The sequence below is a fragment of the Lygodium microphyllum genome, chromosome 29 (assembly GCF_053477565.2).
Source record: "Lygodium microphyllum isolate KBCC chromosome 29, Lygodium_microphyllum_v1.1.10, whole genome shotgun sequence".
Taxonomy (NCBI): Eukaryota; Viridiplantae; Streptophyta; class Polypodiopsida; order Schizaeales; family Lygodiaceae; genus Lygodium; species Lygodium microphyllum.
In genome coordinates, this window is record NC_141163.1 from 71,943,409 (window position 1) to 71,965,774 (window position 22,366).

The 22,366-nt window shown below is 39.7% G+C and overlaps 1 protein-coding gene and 1 pseudogene across 1 annotated transcript; one reads left to right on the forward strand and one right to left on the reverse strand.

Moving 5' to 3' along the window:
* Positions 1–12,786: 12,786 nt before the first annotated feature.
* On the reverse strand, positions 12,787–14,914 carry LOC148010780 (uncharacterized; annotated as a pseudogene).
* Positions 14,915–17,968: 3,054 nt separating this feature from the next.
* LOC148010781 (uncharacterized) lies at positions 17,969–20,370 on the forward strand. The gene is made up of 6 exons (XM_087671435.1): positions 17,969–18,602; positions 18,720–18,947; positions 19,080–19,434; positions 19,535–19,665; positions 19,754–19,889; positions 19,972–20,370. Exons 1-6 carry the CDS (start codon positions 18,253–18,255, stop codon positions 20,209–20,211), a joined length of 1,440 nt encoding a protein of 479 aa, XP_087527561.1. The 5' UTR covers positions 17,969–18,252; the 3' UTR covers positions 20,212–20,370.
* Positions 20,371–22,366: the final 1,996 nt, after the last annotated feature.

The window sequence follows — 22,366 nt, forward strand, 5'->3', positions numbered from 1 at the left end:
ATGCTTTTGGAACTGATTTGAGCTTAAAATGGCTCAAATTTCATTGTCATTTCAGAGTTTTAGTAACAAGACAACAAGCATTTATTAGTGATAAGCTTATGTCTAATGCTCATTGATGCTTTACGGGATACTCAATGGATGTACCACTAGTTCTATTGTTATGTATACTTCCTGATACGTTATGGCATACTTTTGAGCTAAGATTTGAGCAAATTGGCTGTGGCTACATGCCTTGGTTACTTTAGTGGCTTATGTAGTTATAGGCTTGAAAGATCTATTGGGTTTTATGCTCCTCTTGGCTTATGTTTCATGTATCTTGGATACTCAAATGTCATTCACATGATGTTTTGAGCTTTGCTTGCTCATTTGGCATTCTACTTTTGCTTAAATGGGAGCTCCTTGACTTTGTGTATTGAGCCACATTGGCACTTGGATATACTATAAAGCATTTGGTTTATGCGGTTGATTATCACATTGAGACAATGGGACTCATTGTGACATGTACATGCTCTCTTGATCTTTATTGGATGCAGTTATCTTATCATGGGCTAATATTATCTCTTGGCTTGGACCTGGTACTTATGTTTGTTAGGGTGTTGTTAATAGTATTTATATGCTTCTAGGTTATGTATTGAGCTTTTACTCAATGGGTTATGCATCTAGTAGTTCTCTTCATTTACTGTTGAGACCTACCCTATGCATGATGTCTATCCATGTTGCATGTATGGTTTCTAACATACTGCAATTGTGACAATCTTCAGTGTTGATTGTTCTTAGGTTCTTCCTTCTTGGTTGCTCATAGTTGGTTGTTGACATATTATTGTAGCTTATTATAGCAACCTGTCATTTCTTTTTTATGCATTCTATTTGAGGGCAGTCACCTGGATAGTCTTTTGGTTATAGGTTGTGGACAACTCATTACTTCAGCGGTATCTCCTATCTCCCGCTTGATTTAGCAGTGGTTTTGAATATGATTTGCAGGGTTTTACAATATCCCATCTTGCCCTTCTATGCACTTTCTTGGTCTCATTATGGGTAGTGGTTCTCATTATGATAGTGCTATCTTCAATATTGAGAAATTGGATGGGACCAACTACATCTATTGGAAGACCCAAATATGGCAGGTTTTAGTGCAAAAATTGTAGGTTACACCACTCAAAAAATAGGGGTGCTAAACCTAAAAACATTGTAGGTGAGGACTAGGATGAATTGGATGAGCTATGCAAATCCATAATCATTTTATCACTCTCTAAGCAAGTTTACTACCATATTGTAACAAGACATTAGAGTGCATATGAACTTTGGACACAATTTAAGAATCTTTATGACAAGCAAAGTCCTGCATCTCAAATATATTGGCTAAAACAACCAATGGATCTTTGCATGAAGGAAGGGACTTCTATGTCTGCACACTTGAATGAGTTTCACTCCATCATCGGCCATTTAGCTTTGCAGGAGATTGAGTTCAAGGATGCTTGGCATCCTTTATTTTTGCTTGGTACACTATATGAGTCGTGGGACACTTTCTATATGCCTCTTTGTGCTAAGGATACACTAAAATTGTAGGATGTTGAGAGTGCCCTCTTGACAGAAGAGGTGAATAGAAAGAATGTAGATGCTTCCTGCACATTCCATGCATTGAAAGTGAGAAGCTAACAGGATGGAAATGGCCATGGTAGAGACTCTAATAGGTCTCGGTCTAGGATACGTGGACAGTCTCACAGTAAGTCCCATGGCCTTAAGTCAAGGCTTACTTGTCATTATTGTGAAAAGGTAGGCCATAAGCACAAGGAAAAGGGAAAGGGTAAAGTGTAGGACAAGAATGATGATCATAGTCTTGTGCCTAACAAGTCATCAAAATTGAGGAGATTAATGTGGTGTAACATGATATATCAAATGATCTTATCTTGACAGCTTCTTCTTTGGATGCTTCACAATTGACCAATGCTTTGTCAATATATACTTAGTGATGGTTGATAGATTTAGCGGCTTCCTTTTATGTGAGCCCTTATAAGGAGTAGTTTCACTCCTATTACAATATGATTGGATCTATATGTTTGGGTAATGACCTGGCATTGGAGATTATTAGTATTGGTGATGTACAACTGCATTTTGGTTCATGCAACATGTTCATTCTTCATGACGTATATCATACACCAGCTCTCACAAAGAGCCTTATCTCAATTTGCACCTTGGATGGTGCAGGTTATGTTGTCTCTTTTGGTGATTCCTCGTGGAAGTTTTCCCATGGAAATCTTATTATTACACGTGGTGCTAAGTCTAGTACTCTCTATCTTTTGCTTGTATATGGGTCAATTGACCATGTTTTGGTTGTGGTTGCAGTTCCACATGTATCTCTTTAGCATTGTCACCTTGGGCACATGTCTTTGAAAGAAATGAAAATGCTTACCAACTTGTAGTATCTTCTATCCCTAGGCTATAAGTGTTTTGAGTCTTGTAATTATTGTTCATATGTCAGATAAATAATAGCATGTATAAGAGTCTAGCATGAAGTGCATGGGTGACCCTTTGGCTCTTGTTCATTTGGATGTATATGGTCCCATGCCCTATCAGCAGTCGCTAGGTGGTGTGAAGTACTTTGTCACATTCATTGATGATTACTCACATAAGGTCTGGGCTTTCCCTACTATGAAAAAATTGGATAGCTTGTCTACCTTTCAACTTTGGCTTGCTCTTACTGAGAACTAGTTTGGATATATCTAAAATGCTTAAGGTCAGATAATGGGGGTGAGTGTGTCTCAAAACCTTTTGAGTAGGTTTGCCATGGAGCAAGGTATTATGCATCAGTTGATTGCTCCCTACACCCCTAGAATGGTATTGCTGAACATATGAACATGACAATTCAGAAGAGAGTCTGTAGTATGCTTAGCTAGGGAAGCTTACCACCACTTTGGGGTTGAGATAGTTACTATTGTCGTACACTTGATTAACAGGTCCCCTTACACTACTATTGATTATTAGGTTGCAGAGGAGGTTTGGATTGGGAAACCTCCATCATATACTCATTTGCACGTATTTTGTTGTGAGGCATTCTGCCATGCTCCCAAAGACAAGCGAAATAAGGTGGATCCTAAGTCCATGGAATGCATCTTTCTTGGCAATGGGGATGCATGTGATATGGGCTATCACCTATGGGATCCACAAGCTCACAAGATTATTCGTAGCCATGATGTTGTTTTTCATGAGGAAAAGATGCATAAGCAGCCTGAGCAAGTGATTGAGGTATTCAAGGTGATCTTTTAGGAGGAGCCTCCTACTCCCATACAACCAGCTAGATAGCCTACAATAGTAGTTGATGCTCCAGTGGCCCAAGCCTCGCCTATTATCTAGGATCAGCCTACTTTGAGATGCTCTACTAGAGCTAGCAAGCGCTTTATGCCCTCTATGGATTATGTTATGGTGACAAATGTAGGTGAGCCTCTCCCTTATGATGAGGCCATGCATAAAGATGATAGTCACTCATGGGATAGGACTATGTAGACAAAGTTTGACTCCTTACAGTCAAACCATATGTTGGATTTGGTTCTTGTGCTTAGTGGCAAGAAATCATTGCCATGCAAGTGGGTATACAAGCTGAAAAGTATCCCGGGACGCCCTAAGCCCACTTGTAAGGCCAAATTAATAGCTAAGGGTTTCAAGTAAGAATATGGTGTTGATTTCGATGAAGTCTTCTCTCTTTTGGTCAAAGTGACAACCCTACAATTGATACTAGCATTGGTTGATCAACTAGATCTAGACCTTTACCAAATGGATGTAAAGACAACTTTTCTATATGGGGACTTACATAATAAGATCTATATGAAACAGCCTAAAGGTTTTGAAGAAAAAGGCAAGAAACACTAGTGTACAAGTTGAAAAAGAGCCTTTATGGCCTTAAGCATGCACCTAAAGAATGGTACCACAAGTTTGACGCTTTTATGCATTCACAGGGATATAGCCAGGGTGCTATGGATCCATGTTTATATAGAAGAAGGCTTGTGATGGTAGCTTTATGATTTTGGTACTCTATGTGAATGATATGCTTATTACTAGGAGAGCTCATGATGAGCTAGATACCTTGAAAACTTAGCTCAAGAAGAGCTTTGAGATGAAGGACATGGAACATGCCTTGCACATTCTCGGGATATGCATCACACGCAATTGTTCTAAGGGGCTCCTTTATCTATCACACAAGAGTATATCCAAAAGTCCTTGAGCGGTTTTATATGTAGGATGGCAAGCCTATTGGTTGTCCTCTACCTTCTCATGTGAAGGTAAGTCAAAATGTTTGCCTGTAATTTGATGAGCAGAAGGTTCAGATGGCCAAGATCCCTTATGCATTTGCCCTGGATAGTTTGATATATACCATGATAGCTACTCATCCTCCTGACATAGCATTTGTAATGGGAGTTGTGGCCAACTATATGGCTAAACTTGGCAAATGACATTGGGATGTCATGAAGGGTATCATGATGTATCTAAAGGACACAATAGCTATGTGCATATGTTACGGTGGCTAGGATACAAGAGTCACGGGGTACACTAACTATATGATTATGTAGGATATGCAAACAATAAGAAGTCCACCTCTAGCTATGTCTTCACCTTTGTTAGAGGTGCCATTTCTTGGATGTCCAAGGTGCAAAAATCCACAGCCCTCTCTATTACTGACATCGAGTACATTGCAGCCACTAAGGCTTACAAGGAGGCTCTTTGGCTAGGTTGTCTAGTGTGGCAGTCCTAGGTATTACTGATATGATCCCTACACTGCATTCAGATTCTATGAGTGCTATCTAGTTAGCCAAGATTCTAGTCTTCCATGTGAAAATGAAACACATTGAGATGTGTTACCACTTCATTAGAGAGGTCATTGAGGACAGGTGTGTTGACCTTATCAAGATCTCAACTAACCAAAATCTTGTAGATTTGCTCACAAAAATTCTCTCAATGGAGCATTTTTCCTTCCTTAGGAAGTCGATGGGCATTGGATGAGATGACATCTTTCCTCATCCTATTGTACTTATGTACATTTATACTTTGTCACTTTTCCTTTCTTGAGAATGATAAATTAGGGCAACAAGAGCTACTATTAAAGGAGGGCGAAATTCATTTACTAGTCCAAATGGTACTAGAGTATTCTGTCCCACAACATGGGATCTTCGGCTTCAAAAGCTTTTGGCAGTTCCTCCTCATTAGTATCCCCTTCATGCTAGATAGATTCCTCCATGTTTCTTTTGTTATCTGTATCTTCACTTAATGGCAACTATAGGGGAGATCCTTAGGCCACATCTCCTTGTTAGTATGCTTTTAATATATTTTGACAATTGGGGGATAGCACTAAACCAAGAAGCATTTTTCCTATATAAAATAGAGTTACCTGGTTTTTTTTTTGTGGTTGTGGGTTTCTAAAATTGGATTTGGGATAGCAAAACAGTCCACCATTAATGCTCAGCCCATCTCTGATCATCAATATCTAGCCCCAAGTTGACTCAAAAGTGATCCGGTACTACACTGGACAAGCATTCTTTAGCCCCTCCAAGTCCTGCTACCACTCGAACAATTTGAGTAATAAGTCCACTCAAACAATGTCACTTGACATGGACCTAATTTGGCATCAAATAGCCAAATTTGAATGCCCCAAAATTGTCCACTCTGACACTCATAGATTTAGCCCCAAATGACCAAGTGCACATTCATTAGGACCACTCAGACTAGGACGGTCCGAGTTTGGCAACTCAGACACAGGCACTTGGATAGTCTATTCGAACTCGAACATGACCACTCAGACTCGCGATCGGACGTCGAAGTCTAAAACTCGTACACTACAACTCGGACACTGTCACTCGGAGGAGGTGTATATGACCTACAACCACAACCCACCCCCAACCCATCAAATTCAAATGTTATGATTCCTCCAAATGCAGTTCTTCTACGAGAAACGAAGGAACATAGATGCACTGTATGCCTTAGTTACAAGCTGTTCTAACAATGTTTCAGTACACAATCAATTCATCAAAGGCTTGAAACGTACTAAGGAGTTAGTACTAAACATGGAATCAAACGAGGATTTAGAACTTAGAGAATCAACTACTAGTAGAGAAGTTTGCCAAAGGAGAGATAGATGAAGCATTCATCACTCAGATCAAGAATTTGCACAACTAAATGGTTGGTGTTGGGATACAAAAGACTAGTGAGGAGCTGGCTAGGAGGTGTCTTCGGATTTATCCACCAAAGTTTAACAGATTGGTAACTGCCCTAAACACTCAGGTGAGACCCCACGCTTTGACATTTGAGGAATTTTGTGCACTATTAATGGAGGAGGAGTTGAGGCTTAAAGCTCGAGAAGGTAGTAGCAGTGGAGATGTTGCATCCTCCGTCAATGTGAAAGGCAAAGGTAGTTCCTCTACCAATGGTGACAAAAAGAAAAAGGGTGGTAAGAAAAAGTTTCAAGGAGATTGCTTTTACTACAAGAAGAAAGGACATGAAATTACATATTGTTGTGTCAAGAAGGTAGATGAAAAGAATGGCACTATGAAGAACAAAGGGAAGGAGATAGCCAATATGGCTAAAGTAGAGTTGGAGTTATTCATGGTGACCATTGAGGAGGTGTGTTCCTCGGTGCAAGAAATATCTAACACTGACTCATGGGTATTAGATAGTGGTGCCTCTTGTCACATGACCAATAAGAAAGGTCTATATAGTTCTATGAAACCTTTGCAAGAATCCATCACTATGATGGTTGGGAATGATGCAAAATGCCTTACTAAGGGCACATGTACTATTTGCTTTGTTATTGCAAATGGTGAACTCAAGAATCTTTCAAATGTGTTGTATGCTCTAGAGATTAAGAGAAATCTGCTATCATTTGCTTCTACAATTGATATTGGCCATGAGGTGAGGTTCATTAAGATAGGTGCTGAAATTATCAATAGCACTGGCAAAGTTGTTGGCAAAGGAGAAAGGAGGAACAACCTATATGAGCTAAGTACTCTTATAGCCATTGCTAATGTGGGCATAAGTAAACTTTGACATGAAAGATTTGGTCACATTAGTTTTGCAATGTTAAAGGAGATGCATAAGCAAGGTATGGTTGCTTACCTACCTGTAGTAATTGAAATAAAGGAACCATGTGAAGCTTGTATGATGGGCAAGTAACAGAGAAAGACATCTCCACAAGAAAGCAAGAATAGAGCAAAGGCTCCTCTAGAGTTGGTGCATGTTGACTTGTGTAGTAAAATGCTTGCAAAAGCCTTGGGTGGATCTTTTTACTTTATATTGATCACTCAACGACTACAATAGGAAGATGTGGGTGTACTTCATTCATGATAAGGCTTAAGCTTTAGGTAAGTTTAAAGTATGACTGAAACTTGTTGAGAATGAAATAGGGAAAAATGTGAAGAAGTTCAAAACAGATGGTGGTGGTGAGTTCAACTCAAAGGAGTTTGAAGACTTTTGTAAGAGTAAAGGGATTAAGCATAAATTGATAACGCCTCATACATCTCAATAAAATTGCATTGTTGAACATCGAAATTGCACCATTGTGTAAATGGCAAGGTGCATGCTTAATAAGGGCAAGAGATTGTCTAACCAGTTTTGGGCAGAAGCTATTAATAATACGGTCTACATTCTTAATCGAAGTTACACAAAGGCTCTGAAGGAAAAAACTCCCCATGAGGCCAATTCTAGTAAGAAACCATCTATCTCACATTTTAAAACTTTTGGATGTGAATGTTATGTACATGTTCCAAAGGATAAGAGAAACAAGTTAAATCCAAAAAGCACAAACTATATCTTCTTGGGTTATAGTGATGAGCAAAAGGCTTACAAATTATATGACCAAGAGGCAAAGAAGATTATAGCGAGCCGTGATGTGGCGTTCAAGGAGCAACCACATATAGTGGAGGAGAATAATATAAGTTTTTTCACTTTATCTAGTAAAGAAGTACTCCACTATGAACCTATCCCAAGAGTCGTCCCTACTCTCAAGGAGGAGGAAGCATCATCTTCAAATGATAAGGACAAAGTTCACCAACCTACAATCACACTATTGGAAAAGCCATTGCCATAATGGGTGAAGCAACTCTATGATCACAACAATCCTATGCTTACCACAATTGAGGAAAATGCAGATGGACTAAGGAGATCTTTGAAAATAGAGGAGCAAAGAAAGACTTTTGCTCACATAGTCAATATGGCCTTGATCGTTGAGATTATGAGAGAAGTAAAAAAGCCAGTAGACTTGAAAGAAGCACTTGTTGATTCAGCATGGAGAGTAGCTATGCAAGCTGAGTATGATAGCATCATGAATGACAGTTGGAAGTTAGTGGATCAGCTAGAAAAGAGGAAGATTATTGATACCAAGTGGGTCTGGAACGTAAAGTACAAGACTGATGGCAGCTTAGAAAAGTACAAAGCTAGATTAGTTGCATAGGAATTTTCACATGTAAGGGATTTGATTTTCAAGAATCATTTGCTCCAACTACTAAAATGACCACTATTCACATAGTACTTGTAGTGGTTGCTCATAAGAAGTGGCCAATTTACTAAATGGATTTCAAATAAGCATTCTTGAATGGTGACCTCAAGGAGGTGGTGTATGTGGCTCAACCACCAAGGTTGAGGTCCCCCATTTTGAGAACAAAGTGTGTAAGCTAAATAAGGTATTGTATGGGTTGAAACAAGCCCCTAGAGCATGGTACCAACGAATAGATAAATTCTTTCTAGGTTTGAATCTCAAAAGATGTGCCTTAGATACTAACTTGTATGTTTATAGGGATAGTGAATCCTTTATAGTGATTATCCTATATATAGATGACCTTCTTATTACAAGTGATTATGAAGATATGATCCATTAAACTTGAAAGGCTTTGAGCTATGAGTTTGAAACAACAAACTTGGGCTTGTTGGACTATTGTTGACTATTGTTTGGGGATGACTATGGTTTGGGGATTGAAGTCTGGCGCAAAATATTCATCTCTCAAAATAAGTATGTACGGAAGATCTTAAAAGCATTTGGCATGATCGAGTGTAAGGAGATAGCTACACCTATGGAGGTCAATGTGAAGTTATCCATTGAGGATACATCAGTACTGGCTATCATTGGGAGGTATATAAGGTTGGTTGGCAACCTCGTCTACTTGTGTAACACCATGCCAAACATTAGTTTTGATGTTGGTGTTTTGAGCATGTTCTCAAATAAACCACGAGAAAGTCATTGGAAAGTTAGGATGCAGGTGCTCAAATACTTGAAGAAAACTCTTGATTATGGTATCGCATATAGTTTTAGAAGTGCTCTTATGGGAAACTGTGACTTAGATTGGGCAGGTGACAATGATTCCAAGAAATCAGATCTACATATTGTTTCTCTTTGGGTTCATGAATTTTCTCTTGGATGAATAAAAAGCAACCAATTGTGGCATTGTCTTTTATCGAAGCATAGTACAAGACAACTTGCTTTGCTACATGTGAAGCAATATGGTTAACGAAGATCCTATGGCATATGGGACTACAAGATGAAGATCCAACAGTGCTAAGATGTGACAATTAGAGTTGTATCGCCATTGCCAAAAATCTAGTTTTTTATGTATGCACTAAACACATTGAGATCCAGTATCATCATGTGCGTGACTTGATTGAGGATGAGATAGTGTCCAATGGAGGAGAATGGAGCAGATATCTTCACCAAAGCTCTTACGAAGGATCTCCTTCGAATCCATCTTCAGAGGCTCAACATTGAGCCGATAATGTAGTTCACCTATGGGTGGACATTGAGGGGGAGGGGTGTTAGATATGCTCAATGCCCCACCTTGTAAGGTGCCACCAATGATCCATGGTGCTATAAGTTGTAAGGCTCCCATTATGAGGAGAAGCTATGTATGAGCATGGACATTAGATAGGTCCTGACTTGTATGTTAGATGAGGTCTATGTGATTGGATGGCAAAAAGGTAACCTTTGTGGATCTAGCCTTTGGATTGGATAGAGTAATTATGTTGGTAGCAACTTGAGGCACAATGCATCAAGTTCCAGGGTGTGGAAGTTATCAGGGGTCCCTATTGTAGGGTCCTAGGGTCATTGAAGTAGCCCTTGGTTTTGGCCCCCCTAACAAGGGTTCGAGGGTAGTGCCCTCGACCTGATAGTAAAGGGAATATTCCCCGGCTAACTAGGAAAGGTTCATGATATGGTCGGACTTGCCGACTAGACTACCTTCTAGGGCTATTAAAGGAAGACCCCTCTAAAGCCATCGTCGATCTATCTTTCACCCAATCAGAGTTCTTCCAGCTACCCTAAGCTCTTTGCTTATCATGTGTCTGGATTGCCATCTAAGCTTCACAGTGGAAGTGCATAGGCAGATAGAGCCATCTTTATATTAGTTCATTTGAAATTAAAGCAATCTTTGTTTTTCTCATATATGTTGTGCGTTCTCTACTCCTTGCTCAAATTCAGTTCGTTATGCAGTGTAATTTCTACAAAAAGTAGGGCATTTATTCAAATGTAGTGCTAATGATAATGTTGAGGATGGTAGGATGTACTCCCTCTTTGTCTTCTCTTTTCCTCTATCTTGCATTTTTGTTACTATTTCTCTCTCTACCTCTATTCTCTCTCAAGTTTTTTGCATTCTCTCTCCCTATCTCGTTACCCTCTATCTTTCTACTCTCTTTTCATTTGTCTCTCTCTTTCTTATTTTCTCTCACCCCACCTCTATATCTATCTCTTTCTCTTACTTTTTTAATCTCTCTCTCTCTCTCTCTCTCTCTCTCTCTCTCTCTCTCTCTCTCTCTCTCTCTCTCTCTCTCTCTCTCTACCTTAATGCTACTAACCTTTACTTTTTCTTTTTTGGATTGTAGCCATCCACTTCCATCGCATCCTTTATGCTTACCATCTTCTTCCTAGCCTCTCTAAACCTACTAACTCTTCTCCCTTTCTATTAAGAACATTAAAGGGACTTTGTTATTTAAACTTTCCCTATTATTTCATACTAATTACAAGAAACTCTAAACCACTTCTTATATAGCAAACTCCTATTATAAGTAGTAAGAAGGTCAAAGGTCAACCAAACTAGAAATAGCAAAACATTTGCTAGTTATAACCAAAGAATTTTGGTTTCATGAGTTCCTTCTAATTAGTGAATCCCTTTTTCTAGAAGTTATAACTAGAATTACAATCCTCAAACTAGCAAATCTACATAGTATTTCTAGTTATTAAGGAACTTATACTTTTCTTGGTTATAGCTATTAGGTCAATATTGAAACTTGGGAAAACATCTAAGGTTGTGGGGAGCATGGTCAAAAATGAATTTAAAATGGGCACGTGAATTGGGAAGGCTTGGAGTGTGGTATTTGCACATGCAAGGAAAGGAAGCCTCTAAGCAATAGGATGCTATAGAAGGGGCTCAAATGTTATTGAGACCGGTTCCCAATGGTACAATATATGGATGCGGATGCTTATGCTATGCAACTAAAGAATGCTCATGTCAACTTACAAGTAGTCTTCAAAGCTACTTTAGACATGCACAAGCTCAATAAGTCCGAAAAAAACTCTTTGTTTTCTTTCCAAAAGGGGATCCACAAAGGAACCTTCACTCTATCGATGGAGGCATTATGTGGTTGTTACTTCAACTTTACCATGGTAGATATGTTTATGTTCTTTATGGGTCATATTCCATTAGAGGATGAGTTTCCTTGATGGTTTACCTCCACATTTTAGTTTAAGTGTGATCTTGTCCATTTTAAGTTTATTGGGATGGGCTTCTACCAAATGGTAGTGGGCTCTCCAATGGAATGAGACTAGATTTTGTAATGGTCCATCAGTTTTAGGGGAAATTTGGTGCACACCATGCCATGATCAACCAAATTCTCCCCCTCAAAGGTTCTCTTGTCAAAATGTCCAATGTGGGTTTCATTTCTAGGGCTTCATGCCATCTTTGATGCTAATACCAAGGAGATTGCAAGTGCACTTAGAAAAGAGTGCTATACATTTCCCCCTTGCCGATTAATCTAAAAGGGAATCGTGTGGTCTACATTCTCTAGGATTGTAGAATGGAGCAACTTTCCATATGAATTTGGTCTTTTTGCAAGTGAATGCCCTTAAAATACCATCATAAGATAAAGTAGAAACAAAAAATGAAGTGACATGTATCACTTTACTTGGGATGCCAAGATTTCTTAGGCAAACTAGGGAGAGAAGAAAGCGCTTACCATCATGGATATAAACAAGGAACTACTGCATCCAAGTGCTCCAATATATAATGCTAGTATGAGTGCCATGTAGGTTTATGTCGGATTTGGTATTTGGTCCACTGTATATGTGTGTGTGTGTGTGTGTGTGTGTGTGTATGTGTACATAAATTATTGAAAAAGCTTTTCCCAAAAATTTAAAGTGAAGTAAAGGTGGGAAAGGGGGGGAGTCGAAGTCGGAGTCAGAGTCGGAGTCGAGGCTTTAAATTTGATGCCCAAGGTTGGGCTTCAAGACAAAATCAATGACGCCTTTATCCTTTTTTGTGAGCTTCATTTTGACGCCTTTGCTCAAAATTTAGGCATCAACTTTCGAAGCTTACAAGAGAGCATTCTTAGATGGAACTTAAGAGATAGCAATTCTTAATATAAGATGGTAAGGTCCCATAATACATGAAACAAAAAATAAGTATAAACTAGTGTGGAAAATCACAATAAAAACTTTGGTTTCATATTCTTAAGACCAAAAATTTTTCCAAGGTCTAGACCCTTGTACATCATAGTTAATTGATATAGTTCATCATGATAGAAAACAAGGTGAGTAATAAGCAAGAACTACAAATCAAGTAGTCTACGTGCCTTTACAAGCTCCCATTTCTCATAGACCAAGGCCCAATCAATGCTTTTGATGTCAGGGCCAATAAGAGAAATTCACATTAATGCCTCAAGAGTCGACACCTTCAATAGTTGGCGACGATCAATTTTGATTATATTCTGCTTTGAGAAGCCTCGTTCACATGCTACTGATGAAGTAGGAAGAACTAAAAGAATTTGCCATAATTTCATCAAGTTTGGATATGTTGTTTGCCAATCAATATTGCTGGAGAAAACACGCCATGCATCCTTCATACTCATTCCCTCACATCCAAAATATAGTGTGTCGGTGAATGCATAGATTTCATCCTTGAGTATCTAAAATAGAAGCATTAAACTTTTGAAGTAACCTGTCCAACAATAGATTGACCTTATTTTCTCTTTCTTTTGGATCATGTGGAAGATATTGTGGAGAGAATAGTCTTGTTGCACCAAAAACATACATATTTGGAAACCGCTCATTCACACAATCTATGATCTTTCCAACAAATTATTTTGCAAGTTGAACACAACTATCAACATCACCCCTTCCATTATCAAGAGCAACACCTGCTTTATCTTGTCCAAGCATTTTTGTGAAGAGAAGTTGATGTATATATTCTTCCCCATTCTCATTTACATGGCGTAATAAACCATCTCTTGTGTCTTTCATAAACTTGAGAAGATATGATGTACCTGCTCCGAATGGCTGTTCTAAGAACTTCCTTGTAAGAGATCTTATTGTCACTTCGATGGTAGGAGTGATTGTTGTGATATCCAAAGCATCTTCTTGAACCTTTTTATTTAGGAGGTTTAAGTCCTTTAGGACATCAACAAGCATACAAATACAGAACAACACTTTGTAGATCCTTAACTTTTGATACCATGCTCGTGCACTATCTTTCCAAAATGTCAAAATTGCAGGCATTAGCTTGCATAACCTTTCCATTACGTTACCTCTTGCCAACCATCTAACATCATGGATTTGAAGTACTTCCAAAACTTGTATATTCATTTCTTGTAAAAGACTTTGGAAAGCTGTATGACGTAAACTTGAGGCATTTATCCAAGAGTAGACCTTATTTGCAATTTTATCGACATAAGAAAGGCAAGGAAAACACTTAGATGCATCAACAATGGCAAGGGCTTCTCTATGAGCAATACAACGTGTGCTAATAAGATGAGGCACTTCCCTTTGTAGTTTTGCAACCAAGCCTTCATGACAACCTAACATTGAGCTATCTCCATCAGTGGCGATGCCAACAAGATGTTGTATACTCAAACCAATGTCCTTCAAAACTATCATGATAGCATCAAACTTTGTTTGACCAGTGCCATCAGCAACCAAGATTAGTCGTACAAATTCTACTTTGCATATACCTCTTCCCTCGGAGGATAAGAATGAAATATAAATGATTAAGTGCTTTTCTAAACCCCTATCAGTTGTTTCGTCTACCATTAAGGCATAGTAAGGACTTGACAATATCTCTTGAAGTTGCAATGTATATAGATGTTCTGATATAGAGAAAGCAAACTCCTTACCAGCCATAATGTTAGTATAAGATGAATAATCATGATAAGAAGGCATTGATTCCAGTGCCACTGCATAAGCCAACTCACAAATCTTAACAAACTTTTGGATTGCCAAGTCTTCTTTTGCCACAAAGTACATGGGTTTCATTATTGTAGTTACTCACTCCTTATTTCTATCATTAATTTCTTTGACCTGTGTGGATACTTTGATTCCCTTCACATTAGCGTCGTGTCTAGCTTGTGCCCATTGATGCTCCTTAGAGATAACATGTTTTCGAATTGCACTAAGTTGCATGGTTTTACATCCCTTTCCTTTTCCCCATGGTCCTTTGACCCTAAACTTTTCACACCACTCACACTTCATATACTCATTCTTTCCCTCCACCACACGTTTTAAAAAATGATATTTTCTAGTCCATTCTATTCGAAATTTTCTAGAATACTCTTTTGATGTTGTTGTGGAGTCTCCTGTGTTAGCTGCATTTTCTGAAGTGCTACCCGGCATATCAAACATTTCTATATCATCCTCCATTTCATTATCCTCATCTTCATTTTCAATCTCATTGTCTTCATCTTCATCATGCTCTGGAGTATTGCCAAAGAGTCGACAATGAAGATCTAGATCGACATCTAGATTGTCTTCTAAATAGTCATTACAATCTATGTTTGGATTCACTTCTAGGTTGACATTTGGATTAACTTTTTCCTTTTGTTTTCCCTTTCCAAGAACATCAAATAAAGTTCGTTGACTCGTCTATTAACAAAAACAAAGATGTATTTCAATCATGGTTTTCACAAGCTTTAATTTTTCTCTAATAGTTCACCTAAATGCATACTTAGAAGAAGTAGAACTCGTACCTTGATGCCTTTTGGGTGCCTCTTGTAAGTTGCGTAGAATCCTCACAAAGGGTAGATATACTCACTTGGTCAAAAGCTTGGGAACCTAAAGTGACATATAAGTTTCTACTTGTAAATATTAATATATTAACGTGCTATAAAATTGATTGAATATCTTTTGACAAACTCTAAAACATTATGCAAATGAAAAACACAATACTTATTAACTTTCTATGAAGATTTTCCTCAAGCATTAGGTCTATTTTGTCAAGGCAACTTCTTCTAAATGAAACTCCTTTGGTAACCTACAAGAAAGCAATAGATGTTAGCTTGAACAAAAAATATAAAAACCCTACACTTACATCCTCTCCCTTAAATGAGAAAGCCATTATTTCCTTTTCACTCATGTCAATTGGTTGTCTTGAGTTAGTAAGAGGCTTGCTATTGGCACCCTCTCCCTTAAACCTGAAAGCCCTTTCTCTTCTTCCTCATTTGTAAGCTCGTTGTCTTGAATTAGCAAGGCTCACACCATGATAAAAGAGGGCACATGTAATAAATATCTACCCCTATAGTCTACTTAGTAATGATCTACACCCCATATGATGATCCTGAATGTTGACGGTCTGTTTCTTACTGAGGCAGCATCTAAATTCCCAATAGGACCTTCACATAATATCATTCCATCAATCGGTTAAACATAAAGTCAACAAACCAAAGCCCACATATAGTCAACAAACTGAAGATTTCAGCTTGCTTAGGCATTGCTACCATGCTTAAGAACACACTGCAATTTGCTTCATCGACAGTAGCTCCCTTGGATTCTCATTTGTCACTCAAATTCCTATGATCTTATTAGTAAGTTCCCACCTGATAGTAAAAATAGTTCTAAAATTCAACCACTATTAACAAGCTGCAGCACTATTAATGGGGTATCAAGTACCAAATAAAACATTTTTTCCAAAATACAATACACAAAAGAGGGACCACTTGCTTCTTGCAGCAGGTGATACTCTCACATGAGACACTGATTATTCAAGGTTTTTATTTCACATAATTTTATAAAAAAACATAGCAGAAACAGAATGCATTGCCTCTTGTCCACCCAAATGAGGACAGCTAGATCCTTTACAGCATTACAAGGTACAAGGAGCAATGCATTCTGTTTGTTGACTGCCAAGATGTTGGACCATAGCCAGCATCCCTACCCACCATCTCACAATAGGAAAAAAGCATGCAACCTGGAAAGTATAGTTGCCAAAAAATGAGAGTGCCTCCCCGTATATCTCATGCCCAGCATCCTAACAACCAGTTCAGAGAAGTCTGTACACTGCACTGCAGATGCCATGAGGGGGTAAACACCTCTCAGATCAAACTACAGCAAATGTAGCTTTGCATATCCACACGATGCAGAATTCTTCAGTCTGCATGCTTCGCAGGCTATAGGCATTCAGTCTGCATGCTTCACAAAATCAGGATCTCAGACTTCAGTTTGAATGCATCTTTGAAGTCGGGTTGATCGTTAGGCCTGCAGGTTGCCGCCTCAGACTTCAGTCCCAATTGATCGACGGGCTAATCGGGCTGATTGTTAGGCCTGCACGCTGCCGCCTTAGACTTCAGTCCCGACTGATCGGGCTGATTGTTAGGCCTACAGGCTGCCGCCTCAGACTTCAGTCTCGACTCTCCCGAGTCCCGATTGATCGACGGGCAGTGGGCACGCTTTGATGGTGATGGGGCAGAAATGTCGATATTGGAGCCTGGAGGTGCCGGCCCCTGGGACACCTCGTCCATATGCGCAGATAGCGATTGGAGAATCATCACCAACGACGACTTGGACAGACACGAGGTGGAAGTGTACTAGTGGTAGCCAGACAAGCAGACGATCAACATAAATTATACAATCAACATACCTGTAGGCTATAACCTTGGGCCGTGCAGGCAATGTGTGTAATGTGTTTCTCCTCCACGTAGGAGTCCACAGTCTAGACTCTACCCTTTCCTGATTCTGGTAGCTGCAAACGGGGTCGGCACGCCTAATAAGGAGGAGTCTGGAGCAACCAACCGATGCTCCCGCTGTTGCAAGAGGAGACGAATCGTTATGGATTCATGACTGTTCAGGCTGAAGAGGCCTGTTTTTTCGTTTTGGTGCTTGGTGTTCCACCTTCCACCCCTTCGAAATTCAAAGGTTTTAGTGGCAGCTAGCCTTTAGGTCGAAGTTCAAACTCATGTAACAATGCCTAGCAATTTTCATCGATTGGGACGGTGCGCTCTTTCATGAGTCCTAAAGTAGAGTGATATAATAATGAACATTGAAAAGGAAAGAGGTGTGTTACGTATATCATATATATATATATATATATATATATGTCTAGGCCCTATGGTGACACCTTACCCCATACAAGTAGACTTCATTTGAAACCTTTACTTGAATTTTTAGGTTTCACTTTGACCCCTTGTCCTCAAATTTTAGGTGTCAATTGATGCCCAAAATCCTCAAGACGTCCAAAATGGGCTTCAAGTTTAAACACGGGGGGACTCAATAAATAATTATTCATAATTCATAGTGCACACGTGCAAGAGCGTGTGCACTGTGGGGTGTGGCGTGGTGTGAAGAGAACTTGCTTGAGAGTGAATTGACTTAGGGAGGCCTCAGGCTACGTGGTTGCGCTTTGAAGTTGGAGTAGGTAGTAGTAGTGTTTTTGGTGTTGTGGCTTTGGACGCGTTTGGATCGTCGGCTCGGCCGACTTCTTCTCTTCTTCATCATCGTCGTCAGCGTCATCAGAACAAGAAGAATAAGAAGAAAAGAGAGAGAAAGAAAAGCAGGTCGGCGTTTTAGGGTTTGAGCAGCCTCCCTGCTGCGTCCATCGCCCTCCCCCCTCTCTCTCTGCCATTATCAAGGTATTTATTTCCCCTTTCATCTCAGATCATCATCTAGCGCACAGAAATTCAGGCAGGCCTTCCCCCATCGTCAGACGATATAGGGTTCCGCGCCCTATTGTCGAAAGCCTCTCCCAGCCGACGCGATCTCAGGCCCTTTGCACACAGCCCACCCGCTCCCACAACCCCGGTCCCCCCGTCGCCATGCCAGGAGGTGGCGGCTTCCGCGTCCTTCACCTCGTCAAGCCGTTCCTTTCCGTCCTCCCCGAGGTCCAGACCGCTGACCGGCGCGTCCCTTTCCGCGAGAAGGTGCTGTACACTGTCGTCTCCCTGTTCATCTTCTTGGTTTGCAGCCAGCTCCCTCTCTATGGAATTCACTCTGCCACCGGATCGGATCCATTTTACTGGATGCGTGTCATTCTCGCCTCCAACAGAGGGACAGTCATGGAACTGGGCATTACACCAATCGTGACATCTGGCTTGGTGATGCAATTGTTAGCGGGCTCAAAGATCATTGAGGTGGACAACAGCGTCCGGGAAGATCGAGCCCTACTGTAAGTCCTTTCTCGCTGTTGTTATGTTTCTGTTATTGGTAAGTGTTGTAATGAGCAGCATGATGAGGGCTTGTCCCAAAGCAGAATTCAGCTGATTATGCTGTTATTTGTCTGCAGCAACGGCGCCCAGAAGCTGTTGGGTGTGATGATTACCATCGGTGAAGCTGTTGCTTATGTGCTGTCTGGCATGTATGGGGATGTTAGAGATCTAGGAGCTGGAAATGCAATTCTCATAATTATCCAGCTATTTTTTGCTGGAATCATCGTGATTTGCCTGGATGAGCTTCTCCAGAAAGGTTATGGATTAGGATCTGGGATCTCATTATTTATCGCAACCAACATTTGGCAAGTATTCGAAGCCTTGGAGTTTTCAAATTTCCTTTTAATGGTTTATTGGTATGCTTAAATGTTTGGACTTTGATGCACGCGTTGTTTTTCTCCCATTAATACTGACTGCTATACCGTTTGTTTTTGCAGTGAAAACATTATCTGGAAGGCATTTAGCCCCACCACTATCAACAGTGGTCGTGGAGCTGAGTTTGAAGGGGCAGTGATTGCACTTTTCCATCTCTTAATCACTCGATCAAACAAAGTTGGGGCTCTTAGGGAGGCCTTTTACCGGCAGAACCTACCAAATGTTACAAATTTACTAGCAACAGTGCTCGTTTTCCTGATAGTTATTTATTTCCAGGGTTTCCGAGTTGTTCTACCTGTTAGGTCCAAGAATGCTCGGGGACAGCAGGGTTCCTATCCTATCAAACTTTTCTACACGTCTAACATGCCAATTATTCTTCAATCAGCTCTTGTGTCGAACTTGTATTTTATCTCACAGGTATGCCATTTCCTTACATGATAATAGGTTTTTTGGATAGTGATAGATTTTTTGCATATCAAAAACAGTTATTTTACTTGGAATGTGGTATGCTGTCCAGCTTCTATACCGGAAGTATGGTGGAAACCTCCTCGTAAACCTTTTAGGAAGATGGAAAGAGTCTGAATACTCTTCTAGTGGTCAGCTTATCCCTGTTGGAGGACTGGTGTACTATGTCACTCCTCCTTCAAGGTGAGAAATTTAGAAACTTCCTGCCAACGCTTGCTTTTATAGTATGTGAGACATAAGGCAATTAACAATACAACTTTGGTATTTACAGCTTGGCAGACATGGCGGCAAATCCATTCCATGCGCTTTTCTACCTGGCATTCATGTTAACTGCATGTGCACTGTTTTCCAAGACATGGATTGAAGTTTCTGGATCATCAGCACGTGATGTAGCCAAGCAGTTGAAGGTATAATAAACTGGCACATGTACCTTTGAAGTTTTTTGTCAGGTTTTAGATGAAGTAAAGCTAAATACTTACCATTCTGCAGGAACAACAAATGGTTATGCCTGGTCACCGCGAGTCTAACTTGCAAAAAGAGCTTAACCGTTACATTCCCACAGCAGCTGCATTCGGTGGCATGTGTATCGGTGCATTGACAGTAGTTGCTGACTTCATGGGAGCAATTGGTTCAGGGACTGGAATTCTACTTGCAGTGACAATCATATACCAGTACTTTGAGACATTTGAGAAAGAGAAAGCAAGTGAACTTGGTTTCTTTGGGTTTTAGATAGTGAGGTTAGTTTTGTTTTGGGTGGTAGGTGTTCTTGGTCATTTGAGTGGCCTGAGATGTTAGCCATAGCTCTTGGTGTATTATGATGCAATGTGCAAGATTGCTTGGTCTCAAGAAGTTGGGACTAGTTTAATATAAACGTGCATTTTGTTAAAAGTGACCATGGAGTCTCAAGAGCAATGAAAAGTGACAGTTTTTTTCATGATTTTACCTGTGCTGACTGGCAGTTTTGTTTTTGTGCCAGCTTTGATTGTCCATATTTAATTGTTTCAGAAGGCTAGCTTTTTAAGCGCCTATAGATGTGGAATATAACTTATTTTCTTTGTGATTAATCTCGTTTTGGTCTTGATGCTGCTGTGTGATAAATTCGTGAATTTGAGTTCATGTCAGGTACTGTTCTGAACATTTTTAAGTAGGTAGCGTAAACACACAGGGCAATGCACAGCTCTTTGTTGGTTCAAGGTTCACGTTGATTGTCTTGTAAAACCTGTTGGAAGTGGTCGGGGCAGGGTTGCTATTGGAATGGCTCTATTATTGTCACTAGGATGATTTTTTTGTTCTTAATGTCCTGTGGCAATGCCAAAATTCATTAGTAAAACTGTGAGTTCACATGGATAACTTACACGTGGCAGAATGCACTTAAAGCAGAGCCTGCAAGGTTGAATGTTCACAAAATACTTTTACTTCATTTTTATATGTAAGTTTCAAGTAGCTGATTCTTCCATTACCAGGATGTTCTGATATTCCGTTTGAGCCAGCATGTCATATAGTCCTTACATTGCCTGTAAATTTGTTCTTTTCATGTGCTGAATAGGGTTTGCCTTAAAGCATAGTGAGAGGAAAGACTGTTCGGATCTCTGATGTAGGCCTGTGTGTAACAGTTTGCGTCATAGTTTAGATACATTGTGGTGCCATCAGTGTCATCTAGTGATTTTAATGAATCGGATACATATTGGCACCATTCTGAGTATCATCCAATTGGGCTGCTGATGATTTCATCTTGCCCTGTGTGTCTCTATCATATTTTGAAATTAAAAAAATTCAGTTGATGTGCATGAATTTACGGCCGTATTTGGAAAAATGAGGGTGTGCAATTTTGATGCAGCTATGTTCACCTCTGAACGGACTCCTTTTGCTTGGTCTTTTTCCCAGCCTTATTGGCATATTTTGTTTCGTTTGACGGCTCACCATTATTGCTTGCATATCAAGGAAATACGCCCTGGAGCTGCTCAGCCAGGAATCAAACCCGCAATCACATGCAATGCATCCACTACTACTACCAGCTAAGCTGTAGCTCCAGGGTTAGCTCCTGCTGAGACTTGAACAGCCAAATTTTCATTTATTTTGGAGTTCTTAATGTTATGTTGGTACTGATCAACCCGTGTGCAATGTATAGAAAAGAGTAGTTAGTTTGAGTTGGTGCTCCTCATGAGGGGAGGCAAGTGGTGCTGCTCATGAGGAGAGGCACTTGCCTTGTGTGTCATATGATGGCTGTGTGTCTTTGTCAATTATGTGAGAAACTAAACCATTTGAGAGGTGCTTGCAAATGAAACACACGATGAAGCAGTAGTGCTTTCTTCACATTCATCATAGGATAAGGAATGGTGCTTGATCCAAGTAGAAGTGGTGCTTCATGGTTCTCGATTTTGCTGATAGGAAAATGATTTTGAGCCTCTTAAGTGGAATTCCTTTGGATCAAAGAGTAAGAAACTTTCTGGATAACTTAAAAATGATTCATACATAAATAAAACTGAGGTTAAGAATATGGCCATGGATCTTGCACTGAAGTGTTTCGTACTTATATCAATATAGTTATATGATGGAGATGCATACTAAAAATATTACTTACATCAAGAATATGAGACTTTAAGAATAAATATCTATTTATGCATGGCCTTTGCAATGAGAAAGCTGTGTGGTTGAGCTGGCAGCTTGACTCTTTTAATCTCTTGTTGTGAACAAGATTATATTTCAATGTAGAACGTACAATAGTTGTAAACTTTGTAGCACATTTGGGTGAACAAAAATATGCATAAACTAATGATGCTTAAATATCTTTATGAATGGAGAGGATGAAAATACATTCTCTCTCTCTCTCTCTCTCTCTCTCTCTCTAATGTGAAATAATATCTTAAAAGTGAGTTTTGCGAAA